A 26,948-nucleotide genomic window follows, 5' to 3' on the forward strand; every position below is an offset into this window, starting at 1 on the left:
TGAGACTCGGAGTGAAACATTAGATAGTATTCGGGATTCAGGGGTAGCAAAATGAGACTCGGAGTGAAACATTAGATAGTATTCGGGATTCAGGGGTAGCAGTGAGACTCAGAGTGAAACATTAGATAGTATTCGGGATTCAGGGGTAGCAAAATGAGACTCGGAGTGAAACATTAGATAGTATTCGGGATTCAGGGACAGCAGTGAGACTCAGAGTGAAACATTAGATAGTATTCGGGATTCAGGGGTAGCACTGAGACTCAGAGTGAAACATTAGATAGTATTCGGGATTCAGGGACAGCAGTGAGACTCAGAGTGAAACATTAGATAGTATTCGGGATTCAGGGGTAGCAGTGAGACTCAGAGTGAAACATTAGATAGTATTCGGGATTCAGGGTAGCACTGAGACTCAGAGTGAAACATTAGATAGTATTCGGGATTCAGGGGTAGCAGTGAGACTCAGAGTGAAACATTAGATAGTATTCGGGATTCAGGGTAGCACTGAGACTCAGAGTGAAACATTAGATAGTATTCGGGATTCAGGGGTAGCACTGAGACTCAGAGTGAAACATTAGATAGTATTCGGGATTCAGGGGTAGCAAAATGAGACTCAGAGTGAAACATTAGATAGTATTCGGGATTCAGGGACAGCACTGAGACTCAGAGTGAAACATTAGATAGTATTCGGGATTCAGGGACAGCATTGAGACTCAGAGTGAAACATTAGATAGTATTCGGGATTCAGGGACAGCACTGAGACTCAGAGTGAAACATTAGATAGTATTTGGGATTCAGGGGTAGCACTGAGACTCAGAGTGAAACATTAGATAGTATTCGGCATTCAGGGTAGCAAAATGAGGCTCAGAGTGAAACATTAGATAGTATTCGGGATTCAGGGTAGCAAAATGAGACTCGGAGTGAAACATTAGATAGTATTCGGGATTCAGGGTAGCAAATTGAGACTCAGAGTGAAACATTAGATAGTATTCGGGATTCAGGGTAGCAAAATGAGACTCAGAGTGAAACATTAGATAGTATTCGGGATTCAGGGACAGCAGTGAGACTCAGAGTGAAACATTAGATAGTATTCGGGATTCAGGGGTAGCAAAATGAGACTCGGAGTGAAACATTAGATAGTATTGGGGATTCAGGGTAGCAAAATGAGACTCAGAGTGAAACATTAGATAGTATTCGGGATTCAGGGTAGCAAAATGAGACTCAGAGTGAAACATTAGATAGTATTCGGGATTCAGGGACAGCAGTGAGACTCAGAGTGAAACATTAGATAGTATTCGGGATTCAGGGGTAGCAAAATGAGACTCGGAGTGAAACATTAGATAGTATTGGGGATTCAGGGTAGCAAAATGAGACTCAGAGTGAAACATTAGATAGTATTCGGGATTCAGGGGTAGCAAAATGAGACTCGGAGTGAAACATTAGATAGTATTCGGGATTCAGGGTAGCAAAATGAGACTCGGAGTGAAACATTAGATAGTATTCGGGATTCAGGGGTAGCACTGAGACTCAGAGTGAAACATTAGATAGTATTCGGGATTCAGGGTAGCAAAATGAGACTCGGAGTGAAACATTAGATAGTATTCGGGATTCAAGGGTAGCACTGAGACTCAGAGTGAAACATTAGATAGTATTCGGGATTCAGGGTAGCAAAATGAGACTCGGAGTGAAACATTAGATAGTATTCGGGATTCAGGGGTAGCACTGAGACTCAGAGTGAAACATTAGATAGTATTCGGGATTCAGGGGTAGCAAAATGAGACTCGGAGTGAAACATTAGATAGTATTCGGGATTCAGGGGTAGCACTGAGACTCAGAGTGAAACATTAGATAGTATTCGGGATTCAGGGGTAGCAAAATGAGACTCAGAGTGAAACATTAGATAGTATTCGGGATTCAGGGGTAGCAAAATGAGACTCGGAGTGAAACATTAGATAGTATTCGGGATTCAGGGGTAGCAGTGAGACTCAGAGTGAAACATTAGATAGTATTCGGGATTCAGGGGTAGCAAAATGAGACTCGGAGTGAAACATTAGATAGTATTCGGGATTCAGGGACAGCAGTGAGACTCAGAGTGAAACATTAGATAGTATTCGGGATTCAGGGGTAGCACTGAGACTCAGAGTGAAACATTAGATTGTATTCGGGATTCAGGGACAGCAGTGAGACTCAGAGTGAAACATTAGATAGTATTCGGGATTCAGGGGTAGCAGTGAGACTCAGAGTGAAACATTAGATAGTATTCGGGATTCAGGGGTAGCACTGAGACTCAGAGTGAAACATTAGATAGTATTCGGGATTCAGGGGTAGCACTGAGACTCAGAGTGAAACATTAGATAGTATTCGGGATTCAGGGGTAGCAAAATGAGACTCAGAGTGAAACATTAGATAGTATTCGGGATTCAGGGGTAGCACTGAGACTCAGAGTGAAACATTAGATAGTATTCGGGATTCAGGGTAGCAAAATGAGACTCAGATTGAAACATTAGATAGTATTCGGGATTCAGGGGTAGCAAAATGAGACTCAGAGTGAAACATTAGATAGTATTCGGGATTCAGGGACAGCAGTGAGACTCGGAGTGAAACATTAGATAGAATTCGGGATTCAGGGACAGCAGTGAGACTCAGAGTGAAACATTAGATAGTATTCGGGATTCTGGGACAGCAGTGAGACTCAGAGTGAAACATTAGATAGTATTCGGGATTCAGGGTAGCACTGAGACTCAGAGTGAAACATTAGATAGTATTCGGGATTCAGGGGCAGCACTGAGACTCAGAGTGAAACATTAGATAGTATTCGGGATTCAGGGGTAGCAAAATGAGACTCAGAGTGAAACATTAGATAGTATTCGGGATTCAGGGACATCAGTGAGACTCAGAGTGAAACATTAGATAGTATTCGGGATTCAGGGACAGCACTGAGACTCAGAGTGAAACATTAGATAGTATTCGGGATTCAGGGGTAGCAAAATGAGACTCAGAGTGAAACATTAGATAGTATTCGGGATTCAGGGTAGCACTGAGACTCAGAGTGAAACATTAGATAGTATTCGGGATTCAGGGGTAGCACTGAGACTCAGAGTGAAACATTAGATAGTATTCGGGATTCAGGGGTAGCACTGAGACTCAGAGTGAAACATTAGATAGTATTCGGGATTCAGGGGTAGCACTGAGACTCAGAGTGAAACATTAGATAGTATTCGGGATTCAGGGGTAGCAGTGAGACTCAGAGTGAAACATTAGATAGTATTCGGGATTCAGGGGTAGCACTGAGACTCAGAGTGAAACATTAGATAGTATTCGGGATTCAGGGGTAGCACTGAGACTCAGAGTGAAACATTAGATAGTATTCGGGATTCAGGGTAGCAAAATGAGACTCAGATTGAAACATTAGATAGTATTCGGGATTCAGGGGTAGCAAAATGAGACTCAGAGTGAAACATTAGATAGTATTCGGGATTCAGGGACAGCAGTGAGACTCGGAGTGAAACATTAGATAGAATTCGGGATTCAGGGACAGCAGTGAGACTCAGAGTGAAACATTAGATAGTATTCGGGATTCTGGGACAGCAGTGAGACTCAGAGTGAAACATTAGATAGTATTCGGGATTCAGGGTAGCACTGAGACTCAGAGTGAAACATTAGATAGTATTCGGGATTCAGGGGCAGCACTGAGACTCAGAGTGAAACATTAGATAGTATTCGGGATTCAGGGGTAGCAAAATGAGACTCAGAGTGAAACATTAGATAGTATTCGGGATTCAGGGACATCAGTGAGACTCAGAGTGAAACATTAGATAGTATTCGGGATTCAGGGACAGCACTGAGACTCAGAGTGAAACATTAGATAGTATTCGGGATTCAGGGGTAGCAAAATGAGACTCAGAGTGAAACATTAGATAGTATTCGGGATTCAGGGACAGCACTGAGACTCAGAGTGAAACATTAGATAGTATTCGGGATTCAGGGACAGCCCTGAGACTCAGAGTGAAACATTAGATAGTATTCGGGATTCAGGGGTAGCACTGAGACTCAGAGTGAAACATTAGATAGTATTCGGGATTCAGGGGTAGCAAAATGAGACTCAGAGTGAAACATTAGATAGTATTCGGGATTCAGGGGTAGCACTGAGACTCAGAGTGAAACATTAGATAGTATTCGGGATTCAGGGGTAGCACTGAGACTCAGAGTGAAACATTAGATAGTATTCGGGATTCAGGGTAGCACTGAGACTCAGAGTGAAACATTAGATAGTATTCGGGATTCAGGGGTAGCACTGAGACTCAGAGTGAAACATTAGATAGTATTCGGGATTCAGGGGTAGCACTGAGACTCAGAGTGAAACATTAGATAGTATTCGGGATTCAGGGGTAGCACTGAGACTCAGAGTGAAACATTAGATAGTATTCGGGATTCAGGGGTAGCACTGAGACTCAGAGTGAAACATTAGATAGTATTCGGGATTCAGGGGTAGCACTGAGACTCAGAGTGAAACATTAGATAGTATTCGGGATTCAGGGGTAGCACTGAGACTCGGAGTGAAACATTAGATAGTATTCGGGATTCAGGGACAGCAGTGAGACTCAGAGTGAAACATTAGATAGTATTCGGGATTCAGGGACAGCAGTGAGACTCAGAGTGAAACATTAGATAGTATTCGGGATTCAGGGGTAGCACTGAGACTCAGAGTGAAACATTAGATAGTATTCGGGATTCAGGGTAGCAAAATGAGATTCAGATTGAAACATTAGATAGTATTCGGGATTCAGGGGTAGCAAAATGAGACTCAGAGTGAAACATTAGATAGTATTCGGGATTCAGGGACAGCAGTGAGACTCAGAGTGAAACATTAGATAGTATTCGGGATTCAGGGACAGCAGTGAGACTCAGAGTGAAACATTAGATAGTATTCGGGATTCAGGGACAGCAGTGAGACTCAGAGTGAAACATTAGATAGTATTCGGGATTCAGGGACAGCAGTTAGACTCAGAGTGAAACATTAGATAGTATTCGGGATTCAGAAGAGGCAGGGGTTGGTGTAAGAGTGAATATTATCCTACCCTATTTTTTTTATGATGAAATTCTCTTGTGTCAGGATGATTCTCCCAAGTGAATTTGAACCCATACCAGTGTAACACTAAGGTACTACAGTAACTCTCTAGAGTAAAAACTTCACCCGGGATAATATTTAGGTAGGATATAATCCTTGCTTACATTGGCACCCTCACGTTTGATCAGCCCCCTCAAAATTCTCTCCAGCTAGAACAAATCCCACAAAACAAAAAGAACTCATGAAAACCTAACAGATTATATCCATATACTGTATCGAGAAAGAATTATCATGGGTCGTTGCGTGCAATATCGGTCACTTCTGAGCTCATTACACATTGCAAATCGCCGTGGCGTAGCTGACATAATCCTGACGACAGCTTAAAGCTCGATCCACGATCAATACACGTCACAACCTTCGCATCCCTAACAGGACCTCGGGCACCTTGCACTTCCTAGAAGTCACGTGATTTTCCAAAATGGCAGTCTTGAGGTGGATATACAGAAGGAGAAAAGTGTTCTTCTTCATTTTTTGTGCATCTTCATTTTGGATTGCATATTTGTACTTGTCGCTTCCATCACCAAAAGGTAGGGCTATTCGTCTGTGACAAATTATTAATTTTTGCAAGCATGTTTGGTGCTGTGTGGGTGACAGGTCGTCAACTCGGAGTAGGATAAATTCATGCTTAGCGATGTTATGTTTGCTCAGCAGAGTTTAGCGTGGTCGGTCACAGAGATATCTCTGTGTGTTGACAGTTGAATTTATTTGAACGAATGCCCACATTGTACCACTGTCATCAAATTGTATTCATAAGACACTGATAAGTCGGTGCGATTATTAATGGGTTCCATCCATTGGTATCGTAAATACTAGCCTAAATAGGTCTATATCTCAAGAAAAATGGTCATGTATCGGAAAATGAATATTTACGCATGCCTCTTCGATCTTTCGCGTTTTTTGTGTTAGGTTAGGGTAGGTTACCCCAAAGACTAACTTATTTTGATCCTATAATAAAAACAGCGGGGAACATATTCTTACCAACTCTGAAATTGCCTATACTCACTTCCTACATGTTTTTCCAAGAAGTTATGAAAAGTGTTAACCGTTAGTGACCAGTGGTATAAGTTTGGTTGTACAAGCTCCTAACCATTGTGGCAATATATCAATACTGGCATCACATGTAGGCCTCACATGAGCATACTCTGCCTTCATATAACTGGAAATAATTGTTCAAAATGCTACTAACCCAACTCACTTAAGCATGCTCTATCTTTAGCGACATTAAGAGTGTTAAGAACAGATAAATATGGAACTCAAATTTTGTAATTGATTAAACTTGTTAAAAAATTGTATACTGTGTGTGTTGCGTTAAATTGTGTATGCACATGCATTAACCAAGTCAGCGAGCCTGACCACCCGATCCTGTTAGTGGCCTTTTACAGCATGCTCGGGTTGCTGAGGACCTATTCTACCCCGGATCTTCACGGGTCCAGTTTGAAGTGATCCCTATTAGCATGATTTGTTTAATCTTTACAAAAGACACCGTAGTTCATTCATCACGTAGTTGTACAGTATTGACATGGATTCTAATAAACTTACACTTCTTTTGAATAGGAGAATGTACTATGAATTTTACAGTTTGCTGATTTAGGAATACAAAAGCAGCCAGTACCATGTTCCAAACCAATATTTATAGGGATTTATCTGAGCAGTTCCAGAGGTAGATATGCTGCAGCGAATGTTGGTAATAATTCCCAATTTTGAATTTAAGTTATCCCAATTCAATATTTCATCAATTTCACTTAATATTTTATGTCTTTGCTTATGTGATTAAATTTGACATTTTTGTATTTGATGCAATATTATATTACCTATGAATGTTAGAAAATATAATACCTTACAATAATTTCCAATTTTGATTAAAACTCTTAGAAAAATCCATGGTTTCACACAGATGGTAACCATGGTAACACAAGTTACACAAACTAAAATATATTGTTCCTATACAGTTCTGGACAAGTTGATATGGCTTGATTATAGAAACTAAGAATAACCTTCAACAAATGCATGTTCCAACCAGTTTTCACCATCCACCAGATAAGAACTGGTTGTATTCCCTCATGTATGTGAGTTGATGTAACTATGCTGAGGTAAGATGTTAATCCCAGATAAGTGTCATGTATTTAATTCTTATAGTTTCTGCCACACATCAGGCAATTCAATAATATACCGTTGTACTACATGCACCATACTACCTTATAATTAGACCCGTGAAGATCTGGGTTAGAATAGGTCTTCAGTAACCCATGCTTGCCTTAAAAGGCGACTAAGATTGTCGTAAGAGGTGACAAAGGGGATCAGGTGGTCAGGCTCGCTGACTTGGTTGATGCATGTCATGGTATCCATTTATCGATGCTCATGATGCCAATCACTGGATTGTCTGGTCCAGACTCGATTATTTACAGACCGCTATCATATAGCTTGAATATTGCTGAAGGGGCGTTAAACAGCAAACCAACAAAACCTTATAATACATGCATGCAGTATCCTCAAATATGTATGTAAATTCAGACTCAGTCACCAGAAACATGTACAAGTGTATCCTGCATTGCATGTACACATGAATAATGGGTTGCAGGTCAGTTTCCAATTGCACAGGTGCATGTTTTATTGAGTTTTATCAAAGCCTCATGACAAGAGAACTCTTCTCTTATTGCCACACCCCTGCTGTACAGGTGTCCCCTCACCTCCCCAACATTGGTAGGGGTTAACAACATAGGGATTAAGTGGCGGGAGTTGCCCACTATATTATTAGGGGGTCTTGATAGTGGGCTTGAGTCAGATTGTTGGAGAAGTGGAATAAGCATGAGAAGTGGAATAACTTGTTTAATACATCAATTTTATGACCAATGCTTTAGAACAAATAGATCAACTGATATAATACATCAAATTTCAGAACCAATAGTTTGTGGTTTTACTGTTGTATATAGATGTATATCACATAGTTAGCTGGATGATGCAAGCTTTGGTGTAGGGTTGTTTTTAGTCCTGCGCCAGGACTGTGGAATGTATATATTTTATGAAGAAAAAACAAATCTAGAAACTAGGGCTGGGACGAGTCCAAATTTACTATCAGGGCACCCACCCCCTATTACCCGACCCTCAAGAGGTAGGTACAAACTGTCCGATTGGGAAAAGTTTGACCATAGCACTGGCAAAATGTGTTAAGAACTATGTATGAAACGATCTGGTGTATACACAGAAGTTGACTGAAGTTTTATTTTTATCCATACATATAAAAGTCAGAAGGAATAGGCGTAGTAGTCAGGGAGAACTGCGAAATTTAGTGACTTGTAGTTTAAACATAGAGTTTTAGATACTTTTTGTCATTAAACAATGAATATATCACGTGACTAACCACGGGTCTGGGTAGTCCTGTGGGTACCCGAGTTACCCGTCCCAGCCCTACTAGAAACATATACAAAAGCAAGTCTAGCCAGCTCTTGCTAGCTCTATTCTACTCGACATCAGGAAAATTATTTGTTAAATTTTTGAGGCGAGAAGAGTGTTGTGTAGTATAAAATTTCATAGACTAAATGTTAGTCTAGCTTGTTCTGTTTTGATTTGTCTATGATTTTGTAGATGTTAGGGTGAGTTTGGTGTGCCAGCCCTCAATATGGTTAGTTGTTCTTGGGCCGACAGTGTCGTGGTGGTTCCAAGTACTGCTGCCCTCTCTGCTGTATACAGAGCGGTCGGGTAGCCTAGTGGTTAAAGCGTTCGCTCGTCACGCCGAAGACCCGGGTTCGATTCCCGACATGGGTACAATGTGTGAAGCCCATTTCTGGTGTCCCCCGCCGTGATATTGCTGGAATATTGCTAAAAACAGCGTTAAACCATACTCACTCACTCTCTGCTGTATACAGATGCAGAGAGTCAAGCATGACATGTCATCAAGATCCTCCATGTTGGAGCACTGGACCATGTGCACAGACAGTGCTGAACATTTCAACTGCTGGAACTAATTAAAACTGGCTCAGACCCATTGCAAAAGTAGCATTATGCATTTACATGATCATGATGATATTGTTGAATCAGGATCAGGTTTCCTTTTACTGCTGTAATTATATTATAATGTGGTCTCTGCTGTAATGAACTGTAAGTATCTACCATCTAAAGGGGTTTAGTTACAGATGTAGAGAATGGAATCAGAATAAAACTATATTATATATTATTTGCTTTCAGTAGGATGCACAATAATATTCATTGTACCTACACCGCTTCAAGAGCAGTTATGGGTGTCTGTTATTTCATCCATCAATCATGACCACTGTCAACATGTTCATTGATTCATTCCAGGCTCTAAAGTAATTATCAAAACATACAGGACCCTCATCTTGCCTGCAAGCACCCTAAAATTTAATTTTTAGGGTTCCCCCTGACCCCACTTTGTAAGTCAAGGTAAAACCCTACCTCTGCACTAGTAATTTCAAAGATAAGCATACCATTTTAAAGCTGAAAAGGTATGTCTTTGGTAACCATGGTAACATGGCTTTGTGGGAAGGTTTTGCATTGTTTGTCACCTTCTCCAGAGATCATATACTGGTTTATAGTCTTTGCCTTTTCCAATGTTCACAGGTTTATGTAAAATGTCACTTTAACAATGTTTGTGATTGAGGCTGACAGTTACATTCATTATATGATAATACTAATAATAAAATACAGATTGCAATATATTTGTTTAGCAAGAGAAATCATTGGTTGGGTTGGGCTCCATAAATATTTTGTAACTTCACAAAAAATATTAGAACTTTACTGTATTTGAGGACTGTTTTTTTTATAGATATGAAAAATGAAAGGTTACAAAAATCCAACATATGGGTAACTGTAACATTTGTAATAGTAATTGATCAAAGTCATTATGTTTTGTCTCTCGTGACGGCAGGTGCCTTATGAAGACAATGAAGCATTCTCTTACAGAAGCACATGTTACCGTGGTTATTGTAACAGTTGTAAACATCCTTAATTTTAAACATAATAAGCATTGAGTTGTTTAACTTTAAATTGGCCAGCACAACAACTTTATGTCAAATAATACTGTAACATATTGATCTACCTTTTAGTTTACGTAATTATTATTTTTTTTTTCAGCCTCTCCACTCCCACCTCTTTTCAGATCTGTAGAAAATATAATATTAAAATAGAAAAAGTGTGGCTCAATTATCATAATTACAAACGATACAGGAGAACATTTTTAATTTAGTTATTTTGTAATATGTATGAGTCATTGAGTTTTCCAACAACTTAGAGTTAACACGTTGCTGTATTTAAGTATGATATCCTAGATGAACATAAAGCACAAATGTACACACTCTACATGCTCAATAACCTTCTTTCATTGAATCAGCTGTGCTAATGACAATAGTATCGGACCTGTGTTAGTTCAGACAATATTCAACTCAAACAACAGCTGTCTCATGAAATGTAGGATTATAAATCCAATTTATTCTGTAATTGCTATATTGTTGCTGTGTCAGCACATTTAGTGATTATCATCAACTCAGTTAATACTGATACATATTTACAGCCCTTTCTGTCCATTGTCTGTGACAAATGCTTTATGCTTGAACGAGTTTACAAAAAAGCTATTAATCTAGGAGTTTATATTTTTTTCAAATCAATGTATACTTTTATCATTTTATAGTTGTTGCTCTTGAGATAGCTGTACAAGGGGTAGAACCCACAGTCTGTCTTACAGACCCTGATACGAATATATATCAAATACAGCCCATGCAAGTCTATAATGTTTGGCTAGTCTAGATTACGAAAATGAAGAGAATCACTGGGCTCCCTTTTATTATATTTTTTATTAAGATAATTGAACAACTGTTTTTTTCTGTATGATATGTTCATTTCGGAGACTAGATGTTAGTCTATAGAAACTAATGGGCATCAAATCAGTGTATGCTTTTATCATTTTTATAGTTGTTGCTTTTGAGATAGCTGTAGGGGTAGACACTAGGGCTGCAACGAATACACTATGAGGCAAATACGATTCATATCACGAATATAGGGTAACGAATACGAATATCAATTCACAATTACAATAACAAGTCAGCAGTTTATGTATTATTTATTATATTCAGTGAAACAATAACATCATAATTTATTTGACATGGTTTGTTAATTATTAATAAATTATACATTTATATACTGCACTTATCCAGGTTCTAGTATCTGCTCAAATGCGACAATGACCAGTGAAAACAATACTATCAAATTAAATATTATTAGAGTGTCATTGAAAGAAATCTATGCATATAATATGTTGTTATGGATATTTTTAGGTACAGGGTATGTAAATATACATGATAGCATATTCATAGATATTCAATTCTAGTGGCCATGAATAACGAATTCAATTCATGAATGGTTACGGTTCGGTCGATTCAGCGAATACGCGAGTGAATCGTAACAGCCCTAGTAGAAACCTCTGTGACTGTGAGCCAAGTTTCCAGTGTTTCATTAAGTGCTGTAGTTGAACAAGTCCTTCAGTAGTTCGTCCTCTTTTGAGGGGGCACGGGTGGCCCAGTCGTCTAAGGCGCCGCGATTCGCTGTGCAGAGTTGCGTCCCTTGGGCACGCCAGAAACCTATGATTGTGGGTTCAAATCCCGGTTCGCCCCAATTATGTTTCTAGGTTTGTCAGCACCATACCTGTGCTCGTGGGTTTCACCGAAGTGGTAAACGTCTGAGACATGCATCACTTCAGGCTTTCCCCCCACCTCAAGCTGACACGCCGTGATATAACTGGAATACTGTTAAAAGCGGTGTTAAATCAAACTCACTCACTCACTCTTCCTCTTTGAAAACTACTCTATTTATTGGTTGGGGAAACATGTGGGTTGTTGGGTAGCTAAGCTGTAGAAGCTGAAGTTTGAAATCTGAAGTTATCTATCCCAGTATCTATGCATGAAATATTTCCATATCATTACTGACAGCAACGTTAATCAGTTAGGTTTATTTCGGAATTCATGGCCAATATTTCAATGGAAAGATAAAATATATTAAAGTCACATTTCCATCTTTAGCCATCTCATTTTCATTAATTTACATTAATATGAAGCTGTCAAACTTTGAACATTCATCTCACATGAGTTAAATACATTTGGTATTTCTGTAATAAGGTAAGAAAACTCTTTTCAAGAGGTTCTTACATATAAGACATGGTATTCATTCTGTACTAAATGAAGGTCACAGGACCCGTGAAGATTCCAGGGAATAGGTCTTCAGCAACCCAGGCTTGCTGTAAAAGGTGACTATGCTTGTCGTAAATGGCGACTAATGTGATCGGTTGGTCAGGCTCGCTGACCTGGTTGATGCATGTCATCGATCCCAATTGCATGGATCGATGCTCATGATATCAATCACTGGATTGTCTGGTCCAGACTCGATTATTTACAGACCGCCGTCATATAGCTGGAATATTGCCGAGTGCGGGGTTAAACAACAAACAAACAAAACAAACAAATGAAGGTCACAGTCTTTACATACAGATTTTGTATGACGTTTATTTAACAGTGATGTTTTTAATAAGGTTGACTGGAAAGTTGTGAAGAAATTTTTTAAATTTACTCGCTCTAACTAAAAAACAAAACCAGAAAGCCCCAAAAAGTAATTGGTGTAATGCAAAGGTTGCTGCAATACAGACAAGTAATTGAACAATTACTAGAGCTCCAGATAACTTTTTGAGCAATTGAGTGTTTACTCTATGGTTTCTATTTTATATGGGTTACCGGTATTACATTTTTCATAGGGTAACCAATATTTTTTCACTGATCTATTCATCACATTTTAAGATTTAAAAAAAATAAAATAATGTTTTAGATGTATATCAGTATATCATGATATAACTGTTTTAAATATATAGGCTTGACATTGAAAGTAAATTTGCTCGTTATTGTGTTTCTGAAATTAGCTCTTTTGTACGCGTGCTGAAAAAGCGTCATTGGATATTTACGCGAGTTTTTTTTATACATTTGAGTTTTTCATTCAATGCAGGCGTTTCTGTACATGCTGTATGCAAGTTAATTGAAAGTAATTGGTTTTTAAATATTTTGGGGGGATATTTTCCACAAATACTCTGCTTACTGTATTCGACGTAATAAGCGGCAAGGGCGCTCTCAAAATTAGAAATGGGGGGGGCTCTTATTAGAATGGTATTTTGGTGGAAAAAAACCAGTTGAAAGATAAATTTTGTGGTTTATGCTGACAGCCTGAAATGTTTCAGATATATTTATATGAAATGACAGATATATTTTCCCAGAATTAATTGCCAATATTTAAGGGTGCATATAACACACGAGTGCGTATTATACACAAATAAATAAGTCTTGTGTAGGTTAGGTCTACTATCGCCTACAGTGCACTTTAATTGCCTACAGAATTATCAAAACAATGTTATGCACCAGTGGCTGTCACTAATGAGCTCCCATTACCTTAAGTATGAATGGACTCTCCCACTATGAGAGACTGAGAAAAAAACCTTGATAAGTGATAACAATTTTATTTATACTTTGCAACAAGAAAAACATTACAAATCATGGCATCAAGACATCACTTGATAGGACCATGTCTCACTCATTAAAATAGCACATTAATGGTTGGTGACTTCTTGGATAACTACCTTCAATCTGTCAAAGAGGCGGACAAAGGTTTCACGTCGACGGTTAGGCAGACGACAGAAGACTAACTTGGTCATCTTGGTGCCAATGAGTCCATGGATTACGTACAGCTGATCCCAGAGGGCTGGACACGAGTAGAACATACCATCCAGAGGGCTGGACACGAGTAGAACGTACCATCCAGAGGGCTGGACACGAGTAGAACGTACCATCCAGAGGGCTGGACACGAGTAGAACGTACCATCTAGAGGGCTGGACACGAGTAGAACGTACCATCTAGAGGGCTGGACACGAGTAGAACATACCATCCAGAGGGCTGGACACGAGTAGAACGTACCATCTAGAGGGCTGGACACGAGTAGAACGTACCATCCAGAGGGCTGGACACGAGAAGAACATACCATCCAGAGGGCTGGACACGAGTAGAACGTACCATCTAGAGGGCTGGACACGAGTAGAACGTACCATCCAGAGGGCTGGACACGAGTAGAACGTACCATCCAGAGGGCTGGACACGAGTAGAACGTACCATCCAGAGGGCTGGACACGAGAAGAACGTACCATCCAGAGGGCTGGACACGAGTAGAACGTACCATCTAGAGGGCTGGACACGAGTAGAACGTACCATCTAGAGGGCTGGACACGAGTAGAACGTACCATCCAGAGGGCTGGACACGAGTAGAACGTACCATCCAGAGGGCTTGACACAAGTAGAACGTACCATCTAGAGGGCTGGACACGAGTAGAACGTACCATCTAGAGGGCTGGACACAAGTAGAACGTACCATCCAGAGGGCTTGACACAAGTAGAACGTACCATCTAGAGGGCTGGACACGAGTAAAACATACCATCCAGAGGGCTGGACACGAGTAGAACGTACCATCTAGAGGGCTGGACACGAGTAAAACATACCATCCAGAGGGCTGGACACGAGTAGAACGTACCATCCAGAGGGCTGGACACGAGTAGAACGTACCATCCAGAGGGCTGGACACGAGTAGAACGTACCATCCAGAGGGCTGGACACGAGTAGAACGTACCATCTAGAGGGCTGGACACGAGTAAAACGTACCATCCAGAGGGCTGGACACGAGTAGAACGTACCATCCAGAGGGCTGGACACGAGTAGCACGTACCATCCAGAGGGCTGGACACGAGTAGAACATACCATCTAGAGGGCTGGACACGAGTAGAACGTACCATCCAGAGGGCTGGACACGAATAGAACGTACCATCTAGAGGGCTGGACACGAGTAAAACATACCATCCAGAGGGCTGGACACGAGTAGAACGTACCATCCAGAGGGCTGGACACGAGTAGAACGTACCATCCAGAGGGCTGGACACGAGTAGAACGTACCATCCAGAGGGCTGGACACGAGTAGAACGTACCATCTAGAGGGCTGGACACGAGTAAAACGTACCATCCAGAGGGCTGGACACGAGTAGAACGTACCATCCAGAGGGCTGGACACGAGTAGCACGTACCATCCAGAGGGCTGGACACGAGTAGAACATACCATCTAGAGGGCTGGACACGAGTAGAACGTACCATCCAGAGGGCTGGACACGAATAGAACGTACCATCCAGAGGGCTGGACACGAGTAGAACGTACCATCTAGAGGGCTGGACACGAGTAGAACGTACCATCTAGAGGGCTGGACACGAGTAGAACGTACCATCTAGAGGGCTGGAAACGAGTAGAACGTACCATCTAGAGGGCTGGACACGAGTAGAACGTACCATCTAGAGGGCTGGACACGAGTAGAACGTACCATCTAGAGGCCTGGACACGAGTAGAACGTACCATCCAGAGGGCTGGACACGAGTAGAACGTACCATCTAGAGGGCTGGACACGAGTAGAACGTACCATCTAGAGGGCTGGACACGAGTAGAACGTACCATCCAGAGGGCTGGACACGAGTAGAACGTACCATCTAGAGGGCTGGACACAAGTAGAACGTACCATCTAGAGGGCTGGACACGAGTAGAACGTACCATCTAGAGGGCTGGACAAAAGTAGAACGTACCATCCAGAGGGCTGGACACGAGTAGAACGTACCATCTAGAGGGCTGGACACGAGTAGGACATACCATCTAGAGGGCTGGACACAAGTAGAACGTACCATCTAGAGGGCTGGACACGAGTAGAATGTACCATCCAGAGGGCTGGACACGAGTAGAACGTACCATCCAGAGGGCTGGACACGAGAAGAACGTACCATCCAGAGGGCTGGACACGAGTAGAACGTACCATCCAGAGGGCTGGACACGAGTAGAACGTACCATCTAGAGGGCTGGACACGAGTAGAACGTACCATCCATATACAGTGATGTCAGCTGTTGCAAGTGGCACAAATTCAAATCTGTTGCAAAGCAGATCTCGTCCATCAATGCAGAGGAAGCGCTGACCATCTGTTGTTGTCTTCCATGTGTCGTCAGGGCAACCTGAATCAAGGACCTAATTGGGATCGTTCACCAGCCAATATATTAACAAATATCGCCGTGGGCGCTTATTACGTCGAATACGGTATCGGTAACTCTGACTTACCCTTGTGGAAGGGCCATCATTGGAACTGGCTTAGCCAATTAGCATTTATTATTATCAGACACATTCATAGCCGAAGTAATCTGGGTTGTCTCACATCCCAGTGCTGAATTCTCTGATTACGCTATGCCCACCCACATCTGCATCTAATAAACGCCTTCTAGGTCTGCTGGCAGAAGTAGCCATTGTTATGTTATTCATGTCATCAATCTGTGATGGACAGCTTGGCTAAAAGATGGCTCTTGAACAAATGGTGAATTAATCTTCTATGACTTGGACATGCCACCATTGTTAAAGTAAACAGAAGTGGTCACATGACCAGAAGTACACAAACTCTTGTAGATGATAGCATGAGAAGCAGGATAGGCTTCAGTATCTGATGTCGATAGAGACAAGTGGTGAAGTAATCCAGTTTCTTTCAATATATTTTAGTCACCAAGCTAATTTTATTAATGGGAGCCAACTGGTAGCCAAGTCTGTGCTCGCTTGCTTGCTCAATACTCACTCACTCACTCACTCACTCACTCACTCACTCACTCACTCACTCACTCACTCACTCACTCACTCACTCACTCAACCACTCACTCAACCACCTACTCACTCACTCACTCCAGCTTCTTGTGTTAATGTTGTCTTTGAGGGGACTCACTCACTCAACCACCTACTCACTCACTCACTCCAGCTTCTCGTTTCAATATTGTCTTTGAGGGGACTCACTCACTCACTCACTCCAGCTTCTCGTTTCAATGTTGTCTTTGAGGGGACTCACTCACTCATTCTCTCACTCACTCACTCACTCACTCACTCCAGCTTCTTGTTTCAATGTTGTCTTTGGGTGGACACACTCATTCACTCAACCACCCACCTACCCACTCAACCACTCACTCACTCACTCACTCACTCACCCCAGCTTCTTGTTTCAATGTTGTCTTTGGGTGGACACACTCATTCACTCAACCACCCACCTACCCACTCAACCACTCACTCACTCACTCACTCACGGACCTTGAAGTTGACTCCATGTTAGGTTAGGTGGTTGCACTCCTTGAGGAGAGTCCCTGAGGGTAGAGATAAAGACTCCTATCTCCTGTCCAGGGGGCAGACTAGACCAAGCTGTTAAAATATTTGTTCTTTGGAGTGAGTTAATTATTGCTGTCATAGTGATAAGTTGATCAGATTACTTTTGTGTTGTATAATGGGTCAGTAATTGTGATATGTATCAGGTCAAAGGTCAGATAATGTGATACGCATGATATCATTTGTCATAATGTGATACATAAAACATATTGATCAAGTTTTGATTATGTGATACACATATCATTTGTCATAATGTGATGACAAATGATATCATGCGTATCACATAATCTGACCTTTACATATAATTTGGATCAAGTTCTGATCATGTGATACTCATGATATTATTTGTCAGATAATGTGATACACATAACATATCGGTCAAGTTCAGATGTCATGCACATCATATGATAAGGTCACAGGCCAAATATTGCGATACACATAAAATAGTTAAAAATAATTTACTATATACTTGCCCTATCTAAAGCCCATGACTGAAGGTCACAGTGACCTGACTCGACCTATCTAAAGCTAGTTACTAAAGGTCACAGTGACCTGACTTGCCCCATCAAAAACCAGTGACTGAAGGTCACAGTGACCTGACTTGCCCTATCAAAAGCTAGTTACTAAAGGTCACAGTGACCTGACTTGCCCCATCAAAAGCTAGTTACTAAAGGTCACAGTGACCTGACTTGCCCCATCAAAAGTCAGTGACTGAAGGTCACAGTTACCTGACTTGCCCTATCTGAAGCCAGTGACTGAAGGTCACAGTGACCTGACTTTCCCTATCTAAAGATAGTTACTGAAGGTCACAGTGACCTGACTTGCCCTATCTGAAGCCAGTGACTGAAGGTCACAGTGACCTGACTTGCCCTATCTAAAGCTAGTTACTAAAGGTCACAGTGACCTGACTTTCCCTATCAAAAGCCAGTGACTAAAGGTCACAGTGACCTGACTTGCCCTATCTGAAGCCAGTGACTGAAGGTCACAGTGACCTGACTTTCCCTATCAAAAGCCAGTGACTAAAGGTCACAGTGACCTGACTTGCCCTATCTAAAGCAGTGACTAAAGGTCACAGTGACCTGACTTGCCCTATCTGAAGCCAGTGACTGAAGGTCACAGTGACTTGACTTGCCCTATCTGAAGCCAGTGACTGAAGGTCACAGTGACCTGACTCAACCTATCTAAACCTAGTTACTAAAGGTCACAGTGACCTGACTTGCCCCATCAAAAGCCAGTGACTGAAGGTCACAGTGACCTGACTTGCCCTATCTGAAGCCAGTGACTGAAGGTCACAGTGACCGGACTTGCCCTATCTAAAGCAGTGACTGAAGGTCACAGTGACCTGACTTGCCCTATCTAAAGCAGTGACTAAAGGTCACAGTGACCTGACTTGCCCTTTCTAAAGCCAGTGACTGAAGGTCACAGTGACCTGACTTGCCCTTTCTAAAGCCAGTGACTGAAGGTCACAGTGACCTGACTTGCCCCATCAAAAGTCAGTGACTGAAGGTCACAGTTACCTGACTTGCCCTATCTAAAGCTAGTTACTGAAGGTCACAGTGACCTGACTTGCCCCATCTAATGATAGATAGTGAAGGTCATAGGGACCTGATTTGTGCTCTCTGAAGCCAGTGACTGAAGGTCTTAGTGAACTTTTTGACACGTTTTCTTCAGATAGAGATCGAGAGTTTCAACTTATGACAATGCACTACAGGAAAATCTTTGTGTTCAACCTCCAAGTTCAGCATGTTTGTTAGACATTTTCCTGTTTTTACCACTACAGCTTCATACCACGTATGTTTTACACTGCGAATTCAAGAAAGAGGATTCAGTGTTGTGAAATTTAGCACTTACTAAATATAGATAGATGATGATGAAACATGATGAAACCTTGTTAACATGTTGAATGTAAAACTAGAGATGTCAACACTTAATTACACCAATTCTGGTTGTTTCAGATAAACGTGCCAAGGATTATATCAACTACGGCCCAGTTGGAAGCGTTGTCTCTTACCAGAAGGTCAAGGCCGCTGAACCACCACCCATCAGGGTTTATACTCCTGCCAGACATGAAGTCATTCAAAAACCAAATCTGGTTTTGGATCCGCCGCCACAGCTTCCACGGAATCAGAGTGATATTATTAATAGAACAGCTCTTTTTACCCAACTTGTGAATAAAGAAAATGTAACGTTAAAAAAAGATGGCATGTTCAAAGACTGGATGAACATTGGTAATGTTGGGGCTCACATCAAGAACAAGACTTATGAAATGGGCGCCCGATTTAAAAATAAGACATACGAAGTCGCGGAGTCAGTGAAGAATAAGACTTTACAACACTTGGCAGTTTTTGGCATGGGTAAGGATCATAATCTTGTGAGATATATATTCGAACCCCATCGCTGGAACCTGACTGTGTCTTTCGAAGACATTGGAAATATCATGAAAGATACAGAGTTCTTGAACAAGCTCCATCCTTTGGACTTGTCAGCGCCAGTTTTGTCAAGTTCCAAGAACAGGACTGCCAACTATACATATAACATGCCATTTCATGTAGGCTTCTGTGACTGTTACGAACACCATTGTGTTTGTTGTGCCAGGATAGCCAATAAGAGACTTCATCTCAACTCAACAACGTGTACTAACTTCACATTTGTTTCTAAATCACAGGTAATGTGGAATGTTTGTTTGTTTGTTTGTTGTTTAACGCCTCACTCAGCAATATTCCAGCTATATCACGGCGGTCTGTAAAGAATTGAGTCTAGGCCAGACAATCAAGTGATTGACATATGAATATCGAACCACGCAATTGGGATATGATGACATGCATCAACCAAGTCAGCGAGCCTGACCGCCCGATCCCTTTAGTCACCTCTTACGACAAGCATAGTCACCTTTTACGGCAAGCATGGGTTGCTGAAGACCTATTCTACCCCAGGTCTTCACAGGTCTAATGTGGAATGACATATGCTTAATACCATGTGGGTATTGTTTAACTTGCAGTCAGCCAAATTCCTGAAAATTACACAGTGGCCTGTAAATAAACAAGTAGAGAGTGAATTCCACATGTCAATGTCAGAATAGAATTAGTTCCAGTGACCTGTGTGTCCAATTAGATGATTAAATGCATGAGTTGGTCAAAATGGTCCAGCTGGGTGACGTGGTTGATTGTGTGTCATCGTACACGATGGCTAATTATAACCTGATGGCAGGGGATGTGGCTCATTATATTCAGACGTAATTATGCGCAGGTCGCTCTTATGTAGCTGGAATAGTGCTGACTGCAGCTTTAAACAACAAACAAATAAGTCATGCCTTGTTAATTCTTGATGCGAAATAAGACTCAAGTACCTCTGGGGGATTCAGGGTTGATAAGCAACATGCTTAAATCGTAAAGGGGATTTCCGGGTAGATCGGCTTGAAGGGGATTTCCGGGTAGATTGGCTTGAAGGGGATTTCCGGGTAGATTGGCTTGAAGGGGATTTCCGGGTAGATTGGCTTGAAGGGGATTTCCGGGTAGATTGGCTTGAAGGGGATTTCCGGGAAGATTGGCTTGAAGGGGATTTCCGGGTAGATTGGCTTGAAGGGGATTTCCGGGTAGATTGGCTTGAAGGGGATTTCCGGGTAGATTGGCTTGAAGGGGATTTCCGGGTAGATTGGCTTGAAGGAGATTTCCGGGTAGATAGGCTTGAAGGAGATTTCCGGGTAGATAGGCTTGAAGGAGATTTCAGAGTGGGTAGGCTTAGTATGCTGAAGGAGATTTCAGAGTGGGTAGGCTTAGTATGCTGAAGGAGATTTTAGAGTGGGTAGGCTTCAATGCTGAAGGAGATTTCAGAGAGGGTAGGCTTAGTATGCTGAAGGAGATTTCAGAGTGGGTAGGCGTAGTATGCTGAAGGAGATTTCAGAGTGGGTAGGCTTAGTATGCTGAAGGGAATTTCAGAGTGGGTAGGCTTAATATGCTGAAGGAGATTTCAGAGTGGGTAGGCTTAGTATGCTGAAGGGAATTTCAGAGTGGGTAGGCTTAATATGCTGAAGGAATTTTCAGAGTGGGTAGGCTTAATATGCTGAAGGGGATTTCAGAGTGGGTAGGCTTAATATGCTGAAGGAGAAAATTCAGAGTGGGTAGGCTTAGTATGCTGAAGGGAATTTCAGAGTGGGTAGGCTTAATATGCTGAAGGAATTTTCAGAGTGGGTAGGCTTGATATGCTGAAGGAGATTTCAGAGTGGGTAGGCTTAGTATGCTGAAGGAGATTTCAGAGTGGGTAGGCTTAGTATGCTGAAGGAGATTTCAGAGTGGGTAGGCTTAGTATGCTGAAGGAGATTTCAGAGAGGGTAGGCTTAGTATGCTGAAGGAGATTTCAGAGTGGGTAGGCTTAGTATGCTGAAGGAGATTTCAGAGTGGGTAGGCTTAGTATGCTGAAGGAGATTTCAGAGTGGGTAGGCTTAGTATGCTGAAGGAGATTTCAGAGTGGGTAGGCTTAGTATGCTGAAGGAGATTTCAGAGTGGGTAGGCTTAGTATGCTGAAGGAGATTTCAGAGTGGGTAGGCTTAGTATGCTGAAGGAGATTTCAGAGTGGGTAGGCTTAATATGCTGAAGGAGATTTCAGAGAGGGTAGGCTTCAATGCTGAAGGAGATTTCAGAGAGGGTAGGCTTCAATGCTGAAGGAGATTTCAGAGAGGGTAGGCTTCAATGCTGAAGGAGATTTCAGAGAGGGTAGGCTTAATATGCTGAAGGAGATTTCAGAGAGGGTAGGCTTCAATGCTGAAGGAGATTTCAGAGAGGGTAGGCTTCAATGCTGAAGGAGATTTCAGAGAGGGTAGGCTTAGTATGCTGAAGGAGATTTCAGAGTGGGTAGGCTTCAATGCTGAAGGAGATTTCAGAGAGGGTAGGCTTCAATGCTGAAGGAGATTTCAGAGAGGGTAGGCTTAATATGCTGAAGGAGATTTCAGAGAGGGTAGGCTTCAATGCTGAAGGAGATTTCAGAGAGGGTAGGCTTCAATGCTGAAGGAGATTTCAGAGTGGGTAGGCTTAGTAAGCTGAAGGAGATTTCAGAGTGGGTAGGCTTCAATGCTGAAGGAGATTTCAGAGAGGGTAGGCTTAGTATGCTGAAGGAGATTTCAGAGAGGGTAGGCTTCAATGCTGAAGGAGATTTCAGAGAGGGTAGGCTTACTATGCTGAAGGAGATTTCAGAGTGGGTAGGCTTAATATGCTGAAGGAGATTTCAGAGAGGGTAGGCTTAATATGCTGAAGGAGATTTCAGAGTGGGTAGGCTTAATATGCTGAAGGAGATTTCAGAGTGGGTAGGCTTAGTATGCTGAAGGAGATTTCGGGGAACCATGGGAACTCCTGGGTATTCATTTAGCTGCAGTGCAGCCATAAACATGATTTTGATTTTATGTTTCAGGAAATAGTCTTGGAAGTTTTATTGGACTCGAAGCCGATCTACAAAAATGTTGTGTCAGGTGTGTATAATAGTTGTTATAATGAATCAATCACTATTCCATAATTATGTTAAGGTGTACATGATCAGTTATCAAATATGTTTAATATATATATATATCTCAATCTGTTAACATGATAGTGTGAACTTATGTTGGCACATTTGTTGTTTGTGATTGGTCAAGGTGATAACAGTATCAACTTGATCTGTTTCTCAGTCGCTGAACCATATTATTTTCCCTTCTGCCCAGCCCTTACTGTTATGCTGTAGCCCAAAACATGCTAAATGAAGCAAGTCTAGATTTTCTACAGGTTCAGGTTCTGAGTCTATTCCCATCCCCACCTCCACCCCAAAGCCATGCTGGTATGGAGTTTCTCATGGTATCGACCACTGGATTGTCTTCGGAGCCTTGAATACAAAACAGGCAGCAGTGATACAGCTGGAATATTGCTGACTACAGCATATTTACAGGCAGTAGTGATATAGCTGGACTATTGCTGACTACAGCATATTTACAGGCAGCAGTGATACAGCTGGAATATTGCTGACTACAGCATATTTACAGGCAGCAATGGTACAGCTGGAATATTGCTGACTACAGCATATTAACAGGCTGCAGTGATATAGCTGGAATATTGCTGACTACAGCATATTAACAGGCTGCAGTGATATAGCTGGACTATTGCTGACTACAGCATATTTACAGGCAGCAGTGATATAGCTGGAATATTGCTGACTACAGCATATTAACAGGCTGCAGTGATATAGCTGGACTATTGCTGACTACAGCATATTTACAGGCAGCATTGATATAGCTTGAATATTGCTGTCTACAGCATATTTACAGGCTGCAGTGATATAGCTGGACTATTGCCGACTACAGCATATTTACAGGCAGCAGTGATATAGCTGGAATATTGCTGACTACAGCATATTTACAGGCAGCAGTGATATAGCTGGAATATTGCTGACTACAGCATATTAACAGGCAGCAGTGATATAGCTTGAATATTGCTGAGTACATCATATTTACAGGCTGCAGTGATATAGCTAGAATATTGCTGACTACAGCATATTTACAGGCTGCAGTGATACATCTAGAATATTGCTGACTACAGCATATTAACAGGCTGCAGTGATATAGCTAGAATATTGCTGACTACAGCATATTTACAGGCTGCAGTGATACAGCTGGAATATTGCTGATTACAGCATATTAACAGGCTGCAGTGATACAGCTGGAATATTGCTGACTGCAGCATATTTACAGGGTGCCATGATATAGCCGCAATATTGCTGACTACAGCATATTTACAGGCTGCAGTGATATACCTTGAATATTGCTTACTTAGACATGCAAAAAATCAAAGGCACTGTCTTTTTTTCCCCAAATTTATTTTTTGGTATAAATTTTGTTACATAAGCAGGCAGTCTGAAATCTGCTAACTATGTAGTTGGATTTGACCAATGGTGTCTATCCTGGACAACCTCCACATTCCACCTATTAATTCATGTGATCAGTTTCAGCTGTTTTCTTGCTTTGTTCTTGCACAGACAAATTGTTGTTGTGTCATTTCCACATTAACTGTATCAGTGTTCTGCTCGGCTGCCCTCGATGAATATTTGTTCATGTCTGATTGCACTGAAACGCTTCAGGTTGTAGTAGCCTGTGGCTGGTGGGGATGTATGGAGAAGCTGATAACTTTGACACTCATTATATGGGAGATAAGGTTAAGGAGATGGTTGTCAGCTATTGTTATAGTATTGTAGTGACCGCTGTCATATAGCTGGAATATTGCTGAATGCGGCATTAAACGACAAACAAACAAACAAACAAACCAATATGAAGGTACACTAAAGTTGTTAGCCCTACACTCAGCACATTTGAATGTCGACTAATTGCGACTATTGAAAGTATAGATTGTTATGCATACTATCAACAATACTGGCGTTATATTCCTGTCAATATAGTACCATTGTAAGGCACACAATTGCAATAAATGGATAGTTCGATATATATCGTTATACTTTTACACATGTTAGTAGACCCGTGAAGATCCGGGGTAGAATAGGTCTTCAGCGACCCATACTTGCACTAAAAGGCGACTATTCTTGTCGATCCCAATTGCGTGGATCGAGCTCATGATGTCAATCACTGGATTGTCTGGTCCAGACTCGATTATTTACAGACCACCGTCAAATAGCTGGAATATTGCTGAGTACGGCGTTAAACAACAAACAATCAATCAAAACATGTTAGTGATTATGCAATATCTTTGTTGCAGCTGAGTTACCTCCCCTTGTGTGCTTGGGGACGTATCCAAAGGTTGTAGACATCTGCATCCACTTCTTCAACCTGACGTTCAAAGTGAACTTCCATCATGAACATAAGACGCAGCTACTGGGCTGCACGGACTTCAGCCTCAATCTTTATAACAAGACGATCGGATCTTTCCCGGTCGACTGTTTCCAGATTCCTGGAGATCCCAACCACAAACACAAGGACAGCTTGAATCTCTTTAACTTCCCCAACTGGATGCCATAGTTACCATCGTTACCATCGTTACCATAGTTACTTGGTACATTTGTAGATTATATCATATGGTTAAAGCAAGGAGTTCAATAACCTGCATAGGAAACACTACAGTTTTCCTGAACGTATTGTAATCCGAACCCCATGTTATCAGTATCCCGCTAGATTGATGCCAATGACAGGTGCCAAACTTACGGCGCATGTACAATAGAGCTTACCTTTAACTTCCCTGGTGACCAAAACATCCGGCCTCTAATTAATTCGGTAATTAAATTACATTATATGAATTATGAACATGAATAATGTTTGTGAAAAAATAATATACTCTGAGTCATCATTTTTCCCCTACTCCTACTTGTGTCCAAATTATTAACTCGGATAAAATGCACCATATTTTTGTTTACTTCTTCTTTTCTAGTTTGTACAGTCTGGGGGATGCAAGTTTTGGAGAAAAATAAGAATTTTGGGGGTATTATGGGCAGTTACGAGAAAATACACAAGGTAATCTTAATCCCTGGATATAAAACAATGCCTATCAGAACAAAAAATACAATTTAAACAGTAAATCAACATGTCTGGTGATTTTTTATCTCAAATTTCGAATTTGTACTGACCAAGTTTCTCATCACCCGTTCGTTTGCCGGACTTCGCTAAAGGGGTACGCTTGGTATTCAGTTTTTTTCCCTTCAAAATAGTGAATCAGCTAGAGGGGGGTGCGCATTATACATGGGTACGCACTATACTCAAGAAAATACAATAAAAACTACATCATATCCCTTCGGGTAGACGAACACGTGATAACAAACTTGAAATTTGTGATAAAACATCACAACACATGATTATTTACCATTTATATTGTATTTCCTGTTCTGCTGGGCAGTGCAGTGTTTTATATGCAGTGGTTAAAATTAATGTGTGTATCTTCTTGTAATCAAAGCCAGAAATAGCAGTCAGCTGTATTCACTTTTTCTCCCCCATCTCCCGTTGATTCAGATAAAATGGGAATGTACCTGCAGAGTTGGATGAACATTCTGCAGTAGTGTGGCGGAGTTGACCAGAGGCTTTCAGTGGCGTTTCCTGTCCAGGTTATTTAGTCGATGGTTAAAGGTAGCCATTGCGAGGTTCTTCCAAGTGCTGGTGGGTGCATGGGTGGCCCAGTTGTCTAAGGCACCGCGTTTCGCTGTGCAGAGTTGTGTCCCTTAGGCATGCCAGAAACCTATGATTGTGGGTTCAAATCCCAGTTCGCCCCGATTATGTTTCTATGTTTGTCAGAACCATACCCATGCTCGTGGGTTTGACCCAAGTGGTAAACGTCTGAGACCTGCATCACTTCGGGCTTTCCTCCCTCATTAAGCTGACACGCCACGATATAACTGGAATACTGTTAAAAGCAGCATTAAACCCAACTCACTCAGTCACTCCAAGTGCTGATTAATCACAAAACATGGATTACAGAATTGCTGCCTTAGAATTTTGTATCTTTTTTTTAAAACTAGTCAAGAGGACAAGAGGAAACTTCATTTCAATCTACAAATTTGTAGCTAGTCCTGCTTGAACAAGACAACACTGTTTACTTTGTTTACATTTTCTGTCACCTAAGTTCTGTTT

General features: G+C 41.5%; 1 protein-coding gene across 1 annotated transcript; it reads left to right on the plus strand.

Moving 5' to 3' along the window:
* The first annotated feature begins 5,506 nt into the window (after positions 1-5,506).
* LOC124140467 lies at positions 5,507-26,572 on the plus strand. The gene is made up of 4 exons (XM_046508028.2): positions 5,507-5,652; positions 19,327-20,036; positions 22,772-22,829; positions 25,093-26,572. Exons 1-4 carry the CDS (start codon positions 5,544-5,546, stop codon positions 25,350-25,352), a joined length of 1,137 nt encoding a protein of 378 aa, XP_046363984.2. The 5' UTR covers positions 5,507-5,543; the 3' UTR covers positions 25,353-26,572.
* The last annotated feature ends 376 nt before the right edge of the window (positions 26,573-26,948 follow it).

This window comes from Haliotis rufescens, unplaced genomic scaffold (assembly GCF_023055435.1).
Source record: "Haliotis rufescens isolate VD_foot unplaced genomic scaffold, xgHalRufe1.0.p SCAF_37, whole genome shotgun sequence".
NCBI lineage: Eukaryota > Metazoa > Mollusca > Gastropoda > Lepetellida > Haliotidae > Haliotis > Haliotis rufescens.